Source organism: Chelonoidis abingdonii, chromosome 8, assembly GCF_003597395.2.
Source record: "Chelonoidis abingdonii isolate Lonesome George chromosome 8, CheloAbing_2.0, whole genome shotgun sequence".
Lineage (NCBI taxonomy): Eukaryota > Metazoa > Chordata > Testudines > Testudinidae > Chelonoidis > Chelonoidis abingdonii.
In genome coordinates this window covers 66,226,478-66,239,213 of record NC_133776.1, presented here as the reverse complement: position 1 = coordinate 66,239,213, position 12,736 = coordinate 66,226,478, and the positions used below count along the sequence as shown (strand labels likewise).

At 41.4% G+C, this 12,736-nt stretch overlaps 1 protein-coding gene across 1 annotated transcript in view; it reads left to right on the top strand.

The window, feature by feature from the left end:
- LOC116819988 (nuclear pore glycoprotein p62) overlaps positions 1-12,152 on the top strand; it is a 20,078-nt gene extending 7,926 nt beyond the window's left edge. The window contains exons 6-13 of the mRNA XM_032772142.2: positions 3,098-3,193; positions 4,600-4,711; positions 5,051-5,195; positions 5,663-5,712; positions 5,869-6,003; positions 6,710-6,821; positions 7,873-7,939; positions 11,918-12,152. Of these exons, the coding sequence (XP_032628033.1) occupies positions 3,098-3,193; positions 4,600-4,711; positions 5,051-5,195; positions 5,663-5,712; positions 5,869-6,003; positions 6,710-6,821; positions 7,873-7,939; positions 11,918-12,009 (809 nt within the window). The 3' untranslated portion in view covers positions 12,010-12,152. The remainder of the gene's footprint in view (positions 1-3,097; positions 3,194-4,599; positions 4,712-5,050; positions 5,196-5,662; positions 5,713-5,868; positions 6,004-6,709; positions 6,822-7,872; positions 7,940-11,917) is intronic.
- The last annotated feature ends 584 nt before the right edge of the window (positions 12,153-12,736 follow it).

Genomic DNA, 12,736 nt, shown 5'->3' with positions numbered 1-12,736 from the left:
GAGCTCTTTTTGGATTTGGAACTGCATGGCCACCTGTGCTGATCAGAGCTCCACGCTGGGCAAACTGGAAATGAAATTCAAAAGTTTGCGGGGCTTTTCCTATCTACCTGGCCAGTGCATCCGAGTTCAGATCACTTTCCAGAGCGATCACTATGGTGCACTGTGGTATACCGCCCGGAGGCCAATACCGTCGATTTGCAACCACACTAACCCTAATCCGACATGGCAATACCGATTTCAGCGCTACTCCTCTCGTCGGGGAGGAGTACAGAAACCGATTTAAAGAGCCCTTTATATCGATATAAAGAGCCTCGTTGTGTGGACAGGTGCAGGGTTAAATCGGTTTAATGCTGCTAAATTCAGTTTAAACGTGTAGTGTAGACCAGGCCTCTGTGAGTGCCTACATTACAATGTTGTTCCTGCGGATGTAAATCGCTCACTACACTGACATAATAACTTCACCTCCCCGAGAGGTGTAGTGCTTAGGTTTGTGTACTTAGGTTGATGCAGTGTCAGTATAGACACTGTCTTGACTGTTATGGCTGTCAGTCCCTGGCGGCTGACAGCCCAGGGCTGTCAGTTAAATTGGTGGAAGCGCTCCTGAGGACGTGCACTGCTGACAGCAGGAGGGGAGTTTGGACATGAAAAAATTAATGACTACAGTGACTGCACAGCAATATAACTTAAGTTGACTTAATTTTGTAGTGTAGATTTGCCCTCCTTGTGCTATTATCTCTGAGATAGTGTTTATGATGCTCAGGTCTTCACATTCCATTTTCAAGTGAGGTGCTGGTTTGGGGAAGTGTGTATGTGAATATTTGGTGTTTTAATATGCTGCGTATCTAGGTAATTCTTTTGTGGTAGAAGATGTGCTAGCTGCTGTCAGTTACTTCATACCAGAAAATACTAACTCTCTTCTGCCCACTTTAGGGTAGTTAATCTCACCCTGTGTCCAAGTGCTTTCTCACTTTCCAACCCTATAAAATGTGTTAAGTCATAGTCAACAACGGGAAAATAAACCTGACTACAAGAATTTTGCCACAAGGAGTGATTTCTGCTGTTAATATAGCTATTTGTGTAGAAAAACACCACTTTGTACCGAGCCAGAGAGATGTTTTAGAAGTCCTTTGGGGAAGTGAAAGTGTGGGTTTATTGCACTACAGTCCTTTTGGCTACTGGAGAATATCTTTTTTGATTGCCCACCTGTAACTTTTAGTAGCTTATGTATTTGCTGTATGAATAATAGAATAATTTACCAGATTTTTTCAGGTACTTGATGTAAAACATAGAATCATAGAAATGTAGGACTGGAAGTGACCTCAGTAGGTCATCTAGTCCTGTCCCTTGCACTGTGGCAGGGCTGAGTATTAGACCATCCCTGACAGGTGTTTGTTCAACCTGTTCTTAAAAACCTCTGACAGATTCCACAGCTTCCCTAGGTAATTTTGTTCCAGTGCTTAAATACCCTTAAAATGAGGAAGTTTTCCATAATATCTAACCTAAATCTCACTTGCTGCAGTTTAAGCCCATTACCTCTTGTCCTGTCCTCAGTGGTTTAAGGAGAACAATTTATCACCCTCCTCTTTGTACAATCTTTTATGCTCTTGAATACTGATATCATGTCTCCTCTGTCTGCTCTTTTCCAGACTACAAACTATTTTTTTTCAATCTTTCCTCCTAGTTCTTATTTTCAAGACCTTTAATTACTTTTGTTGCTCTCCTCTGCACTTTCTCCAATTTATCCACACCTTTCCTGATGTGTGGTGCCAAGAACTGGACACAGTACTCCAGTGGAGGCCTTACTAGTGTTGAGTAGAGTAGAAGCATTTCTGCTTGTCTTGCTTACAGCACTCCTGATAATACATCCCAGAATGATGTTTGATTTTTTTTTTTTTTTTTTTTTGCAACAGTATTACATGTAGTTAAAGCTTCTTGAAGCTTCAGGATAAGGTGGTTCTTGGTCTAATCAGTTGTAATTCAAGCTCTCCAGAATGCTTACTTTCTTTGCCCCTACCCTTCCAAAGAGCCTGGAGGAGGGCTTTTGGCTTGCTCATGATAATCAGGTGTCCTCTTCTTTTTTCAGTAAAGGCCTGTACCTTGGCTGCAGTGTTTGGGGGGGGGGGGGGGGTTCATAGATGACACTTTCTTTACTCTGTGGACCAGAGTAATTTTGTTTTAAATATTATTCAGCTGTTTCAGGTGTTAGGACATAAAAGCAGAAAGCTGGGTCCATCAGTAAATACATACGCTATATAACTTCAGGATCACCTTCATTTTCTGTATAAGAGAGAAACAGTGCAGTTTACCAGAGAGAGCACGCAAAACTGAGCCACCTGAAGTAAGAAATAGCAACTCATTTGCATTAGAAGAAACCAGACAGTATTTTGAGATCTTTAGCCTGTGTTCCTATGAACACAGATCACTCCAACCAAATTACATTACATATTGCAAAAACTCAGTGAGTATTGAGTCAATCATGCGCCTCGTGGGGACCAAACTTGTCCCTGGTGTAACACCATTGAAGTTAGTGGAGTTCTACCAGAAATGAATTTGGCTTACTGCCTTCATTCTGCTTATGTTTTGGCATCCCTTTTCCAAAGTGTCTCTCTGTAGGGCTTAGTGAATTTGGCAAGATAGTCTTCTGAGTTTAGCCACATCTGGGATACTATATTTGATAGAGTGGATTGTTTCCATAATGAGTTACTCGGAATCCTCACTCTCATTTAGCCTCTGAGGACTTATAGTTCCAAGATTGTGTTCCCAAGCTAACTTGAGCCTGGTGTTTGGGTCATATTGGTTGTTCTAGCAGTTTGTATCAGTTGAATGTTGCATGTGTCAAATTATCCAAATATAATTGTTAGTAGCTTTCTAGCTGAATTGATAAGAACTCTTAAAACAGCTGTGAGGCCTTCTGCATGTATCCATAGTTTCAACCTGCCAGTCTTCACCTAGGTACCTGGACGTTCCCTCAGCCCACTTAGTTATTAGTTCATTGCTAGTACAGATAAAACAGGGACCAGAGCACAGTAACTTTCTAAAGGGGATCCCCTGTTCAGTGGGACACACAGGAAAATGTGTTATTCTCTTCTGTTTGCAGTTGGTGGCACCTCAACTGCAGCAACCAGTCTGGGTACTCTCGGATTTGGATTAAAGGTCCCTGGAACAACGACTGCTGCAACCATCACTACCACGAGTAAGGACTAGATTCTGAAAAGAATGAGAGTGGTCATGCTGATAACACTATTGTATAGTCCCATGGTTCTCAGTCTCTTTCTACCCAGTATCTGAAAACAATTCCTGTGTTGTGGTACATCTGGTCCCACAATTCTTTGTGGCCATTATGGACTTGTGTTCACAGCAAGAAACCACGGGTGGTCTTGGCTGGGGGTGGTAAGAGTTTGGCAGTTTGGTTTACAAGATTGGTGAGGGGCTGCTGTTACTGGGGTAGCATCTCCCTCCTCAGCCACCAGCCTTCCTACACAGCAGGCATAGCATTGCTTCAAGAGGCTGTGGATCTAGCTGCACACTGTAGGGATAGAGGGGAGAGAGAAATAGGGAGGATTAAGGAGCTGCAGTAGGATTAGTTGGGGTGACTAGGATGAGGTGGAAATAGGATAGAAAGGGAGCATCTAGCTTCTTCGCTGCCCTGGATCCTAGAGAATGCAGAATTTTGAAACCTTTTCCCCACTTCCATCAACCAGTGGGTTGTTTCAACTTCTGAGTTGCACCCGACTGGTTGAGAAGTCCTTGTCTAGACTTAATAATAGCACAGTACCAAGATCCAGGACCTAGCATCCTGTTCCTGACTCTGCCAGTCAGTTGCTTTGTGATCCTTGCCTGTCTGTCTTAGCTTGCCTTTTTGCAAAAGAGTAGTATTGCCTAACAAGCATTGAGACTTGTTTCCTTCAGGTTCATAAAGAGCTTTGAGATCCTGGGACAGAAGGTGCTGTATAACTGTCAAGTTTTATTAACAGATGTTCATCTACATCGCTAAAACATTTTTTTAGTTCACCAGCTCTGCTTATAAGAAGTCCAATTCCAAAAGAAGAGTGGTGATGCAAATGCAGAGCCATGTGTAGATCCAATATTCTAGTAGTTGGGGTCCTGCAGATCTGGGTTGAGAGAGATACGTGCAGAGTTTGCATTCTATCTTTCTTAGTATTACCTGGTTAAATACGTGCTTTCAGTCCCTCATTTTAATAGAGCTACTTGGGTTGGAAGGGAACTTGGGGATCTTCAGTCCATCCCTGTCCATTGTAGCAAAATGGATTTATTTATAATCCATCTTCTCTCTATACATCTCTGTAATTTGAAAACTAAGAGAAGTAAGCCACCACTTGCTGCTTATACAGAATAGAGCTTTCTAAAGATCTCACAACACCTTACAAAGGTGGATAAGTATCATTATCTACATCTTACAAATGGAGAAACTCAAGTGAAGTGGCTAATCTAAATCACATACTCAAGGTAATTTGTGAATAGAACTCATGTCTCCTAATTTCCAATCTTGCGTCCAATCTGCTAGATCACAGCTGACCATTCCTCTGCATTCATTCCTCTCCTTTTATGTATGGTGTGACACTAAACCTTTCCTTGCAGGCACTTCTTCTGCCCCTAGTACAGGCTTTGCCTTGAATCTTAAACCACTGACCACCACTGGTAGCATTGGTCCTGTGACTTCTACTGCTACTATAGCTACCACAACTACCAGGTGAGTCCTTTCAGCCAATTGAGTTACTGCCAACTGTCCTAGTTCAGTGGCTGGGTACTGAGAGTGAGTGTTCAAATTCATGATGTAGTCAGTTTATTGGATTTTGAGTGGAGGAATCAGAATCGGCTACTCCAGACAAAGACTGTGGTGGGATTAGAATGCAGCAGTACAGTGAGTATCATAGATATGCTATATCCTGGCAAGGATGTTCTGTTGGGTCTGTTTGTAATTCAGTGGTTGTGTGGTTAACGCTAGCTGTGCGGTCAGCTTTATATCCTGTCATTTTTGAGCTTGTATTCATTCTAATGCTTAATGCTCTCTCAACTTCCCCAACCCCAGTGCTCCCCCAGTGATGACTTATGCTCAGCTGGAGAGTCTGATTAATAAATGGAGCCTAGAACTGGAGGACCAGGAGAAACATTTTCTTCATCAGGCTACACAGGTCAATGCCTGGGATCGGACACTGATTGAAAATGGTGAGAAGGTGAGATGACATGCCTTATCAACCTGCTTTTCACATAGGGCCAGATTTTTAAAGGTATTTGAGTGCCCAAAGATGCAAATAGGCACCCAGTGGGATTTTCAAAAGTACCTAGACGCCGAACTTCCATTGGTGAGTCTTTTGGGGGGAGGAGGAAATCCCACTAGGCACCTATCTGCTGCTTAGACAACTTTACGGATTGGCCCAGCATGATTAAGAGTTGCCCAGATAAAATGAGAAATCTTAAGCCAGCCTGTTGCCTAGAAGTTGGATTTTGTGGCCATAACTCCAGTGCTAAATCTAAAATGTTCTCTCTAAACATTTATACCAATATTTCCTCTTTCTAGTACACAATTTTCATGGGGTTTTTCTCAATCCCACCTCTTTCCCTCTACCCCTACATCCTGACAGATGATTTCTGAATTCTATTACTACAGTCTGCTAAATGCTGTGTTCCTGTCTGGTTGTAGATTACTTCATTACACAGAGAAGTGGAGAAAGTGAAGCTGGATCAGAAGAGGTAAGAGACTGAGTGCTTTAGTGATGTGTTTTGTTTTCCTGGGATAGTGTTCTTTCCATCTCCTTGCAGCTTCTGATGATGAAGAGTTCATACATCACATATAACTCTCCCCTAAGTTGCTTTCAGTAGCACACTTGTTTATTTGTCTTTTTGCAGGTTGGATCAGGAACTTGATTTCATCCTGTCGCAACAGAAGGAGCTGGAAGATTTGCTAATTCCTCTGGAGGAGTCTGTAAAGGAACAGAGTGGGACTATCTACTTGCAGCACGCAGATGAGGAGCGGGAGCGAACGTAAGGAAGTGACCCTAGTTAAGCACATGATAGGCCAGAGCTAATGTAGTAAAATTTGCAAACAGGAAGAACTAAACTTGGACTACAGGGCATTCTAGGGGGTTGCTATAGGATGAGGAAACTAGTAACAGCTTTTTCTGGAACATAGTCTTCCCAGTGGCTTGCATTTCCCATATTGGAAGTGTAGACAGAGGAATAGGGAAGTAGAGCTGTCAATATATTTTATTAGATAGCATAAATGGAGTTCTTTTGGGAGATGTGGACGTAACTAGCTATTTGAGTTCAGTCTATTCATTTTTGGAATGATCTCTTTCATACTACTGAAAGTGAAGTCCCATGGGTGCTGATTAGAGCCAGGGAAGCAGTGTGTGTGATTATTCAGGTCATGCAAGCATTTTAGGGCAAGGACTGGTGAGTTCTAGTAAGGCAACCAGAGAGGGTGTCTGACTTGCCCAAGAGATGTCTTGCAGGATCTGGACCAGTTGGTTTTGTTTCATTCCTCTGGCAGGGTGTGAGGAGAATATTCTGTTGAATCTTAAATGTCAAAGAGTATTGAAGACATCTGTGTTCCCAGTGTCTTCACATGTCTCCTATGAAAGAACATTGGTGTTGCCTAGTTGGTGGGGCAAAATGTTCCTCTAGTGTACCTGGTATATCTGTTTGATTTGAAACACTCTGACCACATCTACTTCTATGTGCTTTGCAGCTATAAATTGGCTGAAAACATAGATGCCCAGTTAAAGCGTATGGCACAGGATCTCAAAGATATCATTGAGCACCTGAATACATCTGGGGGCCCTGCTGATACCAGCGACCCAGTGAGTATGAGCCAAGTACTCTTGTGAAGGTGGTAAAATCTCTTATGGGCCCATTTAACTTGTGTAGTTCTGAATACTCCTTATGTCGTTTGTATTTTCAGGATTTGAAGAGGATTTTACAGCTTTTACTCCCTAGTTTTTTTTTCTGTTGGCCAAACTCCTGTTCCAGCACAAGCCAGTGTGGCTCCCTTAATGCTTACTCTAGGGTCACATGAACATTATAAAAGCTGGCAGCAGAGAGATTGCATGGGGAGGTTTTGCAAACACTCACCTGTTATATTTATCTTTTATATACATATATTTTTGAAGTTTGGAAGATATTTCCCACCATATTGTAGGCTTTTGCAGACCTATCAGATTTTGGGTGTGAACTTTGGATAGTCCTTTGTGCGCCATTCAGCTGCCCCAAGGACAACAGGCCATCTCTTGCCTGAGTTTAGGACTAAATGCTGTGTATGTTTACCACAGATAGTGTGGCTGTAATCCTGCTTACTGTTATGCTGCTTGCATATTCCTTGTGATGGATCAGAATTCTCCTATGTACATCTGTCATTATTTCCGTCTTCTGTTATACTTCATCTTCTAATTCAGACCTGAATTCTCATCTCTTTCTCCTACATATCAACTTTGATTTTAATCTCCATCATGGTTTTTGCCTGTAGGCTTGTCAGTGGAGAACTTCCGTTTTGCTGAACATTGCAGAGCAGGGAGCTTTCCCAGCCTCTTCTACACCACCTTGAGAGTAAACCTTTTATGGGTATATGATGTATCTGACCTCTATTAGCCTAAGAGAGCTCAGGCCGCAAGGATATTTTCCAAACCAGAGGTCCCCCATACAGCTGTGCTATGTGCTACTTGAGTACCAGCTTCACCTGGGTGAAGTGACTGCTAGATTTGCTAAATGTATAGAGTACTTAGCCCTGACTGCTACTGCAAGCCCTGAGGACCAGGCTAGACTCATGTCTAACTGGTATTTCTCTTACTGTTGTTCATTTTCATGTGTTACAACTGAATAAATCATGCCTAAAATCTTGCATCTGTTTCTCTCCAGCTCCAGCAGATCTGTAAAATTTTGAATGCACACATGGATTCATTGCAGTGGATTGACCAGAACTCTGGTAAGAACCTTTTTTTAAAAAAAAAGAAAAAAAAATGAACTGGAAAATGTCAGGTCTGAACTGCACTTAGGAAGGAAGATTGGATATCTTGAAGGAGGAGGGGAAGTGTAATCTCTTACTGGCCTCTCTATTCAGGTGCTTAGTGGAGAGACTGAATGTTGAGAGATCAGCTAGACATTGACAGGTACTGGTAGTGGACTGTGCAAAACAATCACTTTTTATAAAGTTAAAGTTCTAAGTGCAATTCTGGTGTATGTGTTTCTTGACCATAGATCACTTCAGAAGGATACATGAGGAGTCTTTCCCAAGGACCTAGTCTAATATCATTTGGATTCCCTTCTCTCTTCATTCTCCATTAAAGCCCTATAGACTCACTAGTTTCTGGATGAAGTTCCTGGGCGTTTGCTAAATATGTTAGGAAAATCAGTGTTCTAAAACTATCAATAGAAAATGACTTCCCTATTAATAGTCTGAGCATGGGCTTTTACGATGTTATCAACTTCTTTATGGAAAATGTCTTTTGAGGGTCACAAATGCCAATTTTTAAAATGCTCTGGTCACCTCTGCTGGCCTTCCTACCTCAGTATCTATCCTGTGGCCCCCCTCTCTCCCGAGTTTCAGCTCAGGACGATTGCTTCGTACACTGTTAGCTGAGGTCAAACATTCCTTCCCTGCAGGTGCAGTAACTCCATTTTCTGAGGGACACTGCAGAAGTTGCAGAGTAACTTCGAAAAGATAATACTGAACAGATGTTATGCTTGGTATTAGAAAGGAAGATTGCTCTTCAGGGACTGAGTTTTTTCATGAAAATATTGGGATGCTTCCAGGGTTTAATTGCTTTTTCTAAAGTTATTACACATAGTTTTCATGACCAGGAACCATCTGTCTCCCAGTAAAGGATCCTGAGTATTCTAGCTAGTTTGCAACTCTCCTTAACTGAACCTACTTAACCACAAGGGGACACTGTTGAGTGATGTGGTGCTGCTCTTTCCAGGACTCAGGTACACCAGCTCTGCTGCACTCTCAACTCCTGCAAAGCTGTGAATGTCCCCAAACCTATGGTGGTTGTTCATCCCTTTTGAAAGAAGGCACAACTCCCTTGATTTAAATAGACTTGTCTGATTATACCAGAGCTGTATTTGGCTTCCAGATTCCTAAAAGGTTTTAACTTCTCAGTACCTAGTGCTTGTCGTCATGATGAGTTTTGACAGTTTCTGGGATGTCGCCTGTAGCAGCAGATCTGTGGGTCCAGTTGCAGGAAGTATCTGGAAATGTCAGTCTGGGGTAAAGCAGTTGCCTGTTTCTTTTGAAGATGATTATTAAAGGGGTTGCAATTTGTTCCATCAGTGTGAGAATTTTTCTTGTATTATAAATAGGGCCCTATCAAATTCACAGTCCATTTTGGTCAATTTCATAGTCATAGGATTTTAAAAATAATAAATTTCATTATTTCAGCTACTTAAATCTGAAATTTCATGGTAGTGTAATTGATCTGAAAAGGAGTGGAGGGGGTGGGAGGGTTGTGGTACTGCTACTCTTACTTCTGCACTGCCGCAGCAGGTGGCTCCCTTCAGAGCTGGGCAGCTGAAGAGCGGCAGTTGCTGGCCGGAATCCCAGCTTTGAAGGCAGAGCCACCGTCAGCAGCAGCACAGAAGTAAGGGAGGCATGTTATGGTATTGTGCTAACCTTTCGTCTGTGCTGCTGTTGGTGGGGCACTGCCTTCAGAGCTGGGTGCCGGCCAACAGCTGCCACTCTCTGACCATCCAGCTCTGAAGGCAACACAGAAATAAGGTGGCAATACCACGATCCCCCCCTGAAATAACCTTGTGACCCCCTTGCAACTCCCTTTTGGGTCAAGACACCCTCTTTGAGAAACTCTGGTGTCCCCCATGGATCTGGTCTTGTGTGCTTTTACCCTAGACTATACAGATTTCATGGTCCATGATGCGTTTTTCATGGCTGAATGTGGTAGGGTCCTAATTATAGATCACGGCTATTCAGCCAATTAATTAGATCACTATATTAATTGAATAGTCCAATGTCTATTTTTAGGGGATATGCAAGTTTCAGAGAGGAACCTGTCAACTTTAGTATGGTAGGGCAAGTCCCTCAAGCAGGGGTAGGAGCAGTTGATGTTACAAAATGTACTGTTTTCCCTAAATGATTCATGTGTTCCTTTGTTCCCTTGGAGTGTTGAGCAAATGTAAGTGTTTCTGTTCCTATGTACACTTACCCATTATGTGCCCGCCTTCTGCAACAGCCAGAATGGCTTGTCCCATTGGCAGGACTGGGAAAAGTGGAGCTTCTAAGATAATATTGTTCTTGATTTAAAAAATGTAAAACATAGAAACTGTTCACAAGTTTCTAAATTCCATTCCCTTAAAATATGTTCAGGGGCACTTCATAAAAGCAAAGTAGCTTTTCTAAATAATTGTAACATCTGTTATCTTGCTGAGGGATTTCTTAATAAGACTTATGTAACTTTAACATTTGCATCCAGAGAGCTGTATTAGTTCAGTAAATGTGTGGGGGGTTTAAAATATGAAACAGACACCTAGTAGATTCCAAACTCTCGTGTTGCCGAGATCTTTGGCTAATTTGCTTCCCATTTCCAATGAGTCCACTCCTTCTCGGCACACCATGGTCCCCTAAGATGACAAGATCTTAGCTGGGGGAACATAGGTATAGTCTAGATAATCTTAAATCTCTTCTCTTGCCAAAAGAACGCCAAAAATTTTTACTTTCTTCTGTTTCTCTTATTAAATGTTTGAGGGTTACCATAGCTGACTGGACACTGGTGAGAGCTCTGCTTTGTAATGGGAGTATTAAATTTTGAGATGCATATATGTATAGCTGATAGTGGGGCTAAAACTTGTTGTACAAAAAGAGTACAGTGTATAATATGGAGCTTTGAAAGGGTATTTAAATTTGCAGAGCTATTAGTTCTTGGAAATATGGGCCACTGCATATGTTTTAACGCTTCTAATGCATGTTAACTGCAAAGGGGAAGCTTGTTTGTCCAGGAGACAGAGGTTTCCTGGAGTCTGGCTTCAGACTGGAATGAACTCCTGCAGTCTCTACGTACCAACACAAAATGTGCTGCTTTCTGTTCCAAGTGCAAAATACATTTCAACCTGTCTTCATTAATAAAAACACATACCATATTTTACGTTCATTAAAATTTATATATAATAAACCCATATATAATTTTCTCTTTAAGAGGAGAGAAGAAAGAAAACATCCCAAATGCTAATCGAGTCACTTAATGTACTACTGGAAGAGTCTGGTATCGCATGTTAGATGTATTACAAGAACTTAAATAGACTAGAATGTCTCCATTCTACAGACCCATAGTGCAGCTTTATGATGAAGATTGGTGAAATTATTCTGGAGGAATCATTTACAGGTGTTCAGAAAGAGTAGACTTTTTCAGTGCAGTACCTACAGCGTACAGAACTATTAAAGCAATTTACTTATTTTGCAGACAATAATTGAGAACGGATTATAGGTCATGAAAGGGCAGAGTGGATAGTGTGTGTGTGCACGCATGATTTGTGTATTTCCAACTATGGAGCCTGTTCCAGCTACTCATGTTCAGCAAGTCTTTAGTTTCTAACTTTGTAAAACTTTTGTTGAAGATGTAAATGAAATAACATAAATTAATGTAAACCAAATTGAAGTTGGGTCAGCAAGGAAGATTGGAGTGATGGTTAAAATGTCCTCTTGGGCTTGTCCACTTGTTTCTGGGTGTTGCTAGAGCTTCTGCCATCATAGCCATCTGATGAGCCTTTTGCAGTTCAGCAGTGTCTCCTGTTGGGTTTTTCTCTTCTCTTCTGTTCTCAAACCTATCTTAACCATTGATCTTTACTCTTTCTGAGACACTCTTCTCTCCTCCAGATCTGTACTGCCTAGGGCTCTCTTATGATGATCATGTGATCCTCATGTGTGTGTATTATGTTTTTTTCCCTCTCCCCACAGCCCTGCTGCAGAGGAAGGTGGAGGAGGTGACGAAGGTTTGTGAGAGCCGCCGAAAGGAACAGGAACGCAGTTTTCGGATCACATTTGATTGAGTGATCCAAGAAATCTCTACTGCTGTATTATTCACCTGATAGCCATTTATGTAAAAACTTAGGAAAAATGGAGTAAAAATTGTGATATCACGTTGTTGTGTTTTTTATTTGTTTCAATAAAATGCTTTTTCATGCCAAACCTACTATGGTCTGCAATATTCACCTTACTGGAATTCACATTGACTCATACCATAGAGATTGCATGGAGCTTCTTAGTTCTACAGCATCTGTGTCCTTGTTCTTTGGTTTTTGTACATATGTTTCATGTATTTTACTCAGTTCTTGTTTGCTGTCTTTAGAGTGTTTTAAACTACAGTGAAGTCACATGACTAACCTCTCCAGCTTTAAAATTGGACTTACGATGACCTGTATTAAGACCTAAACTTAGTATGTACTATTAAAATAATTTAAAAAAATTCAAGCAGTATGTGTTTGTGCTGAAGTTTTAAAGGGAAGTCAGATTATTGGGCTGGTGGAAGTCACTGGCAAAGCACCAGGAACGAGTTTGTTGAAGTGCTAAGCCAGTTTTTGAAAGCAATAGCCTCTTCTGCAGATGAATAAACTGAAATGAAGAAAATATTCTTTGCAACTAGTTCAGTTCATTAAATGTTAAGATGATTGGGAGTTGAAAAACAAAACAGGGAAGCTTGTTTTCTCTTCCAATCTATGACAAGTAGGAGTGGATGGTGACTAGAAACAACGTGTTTCATTCATTAAGTACAGATAA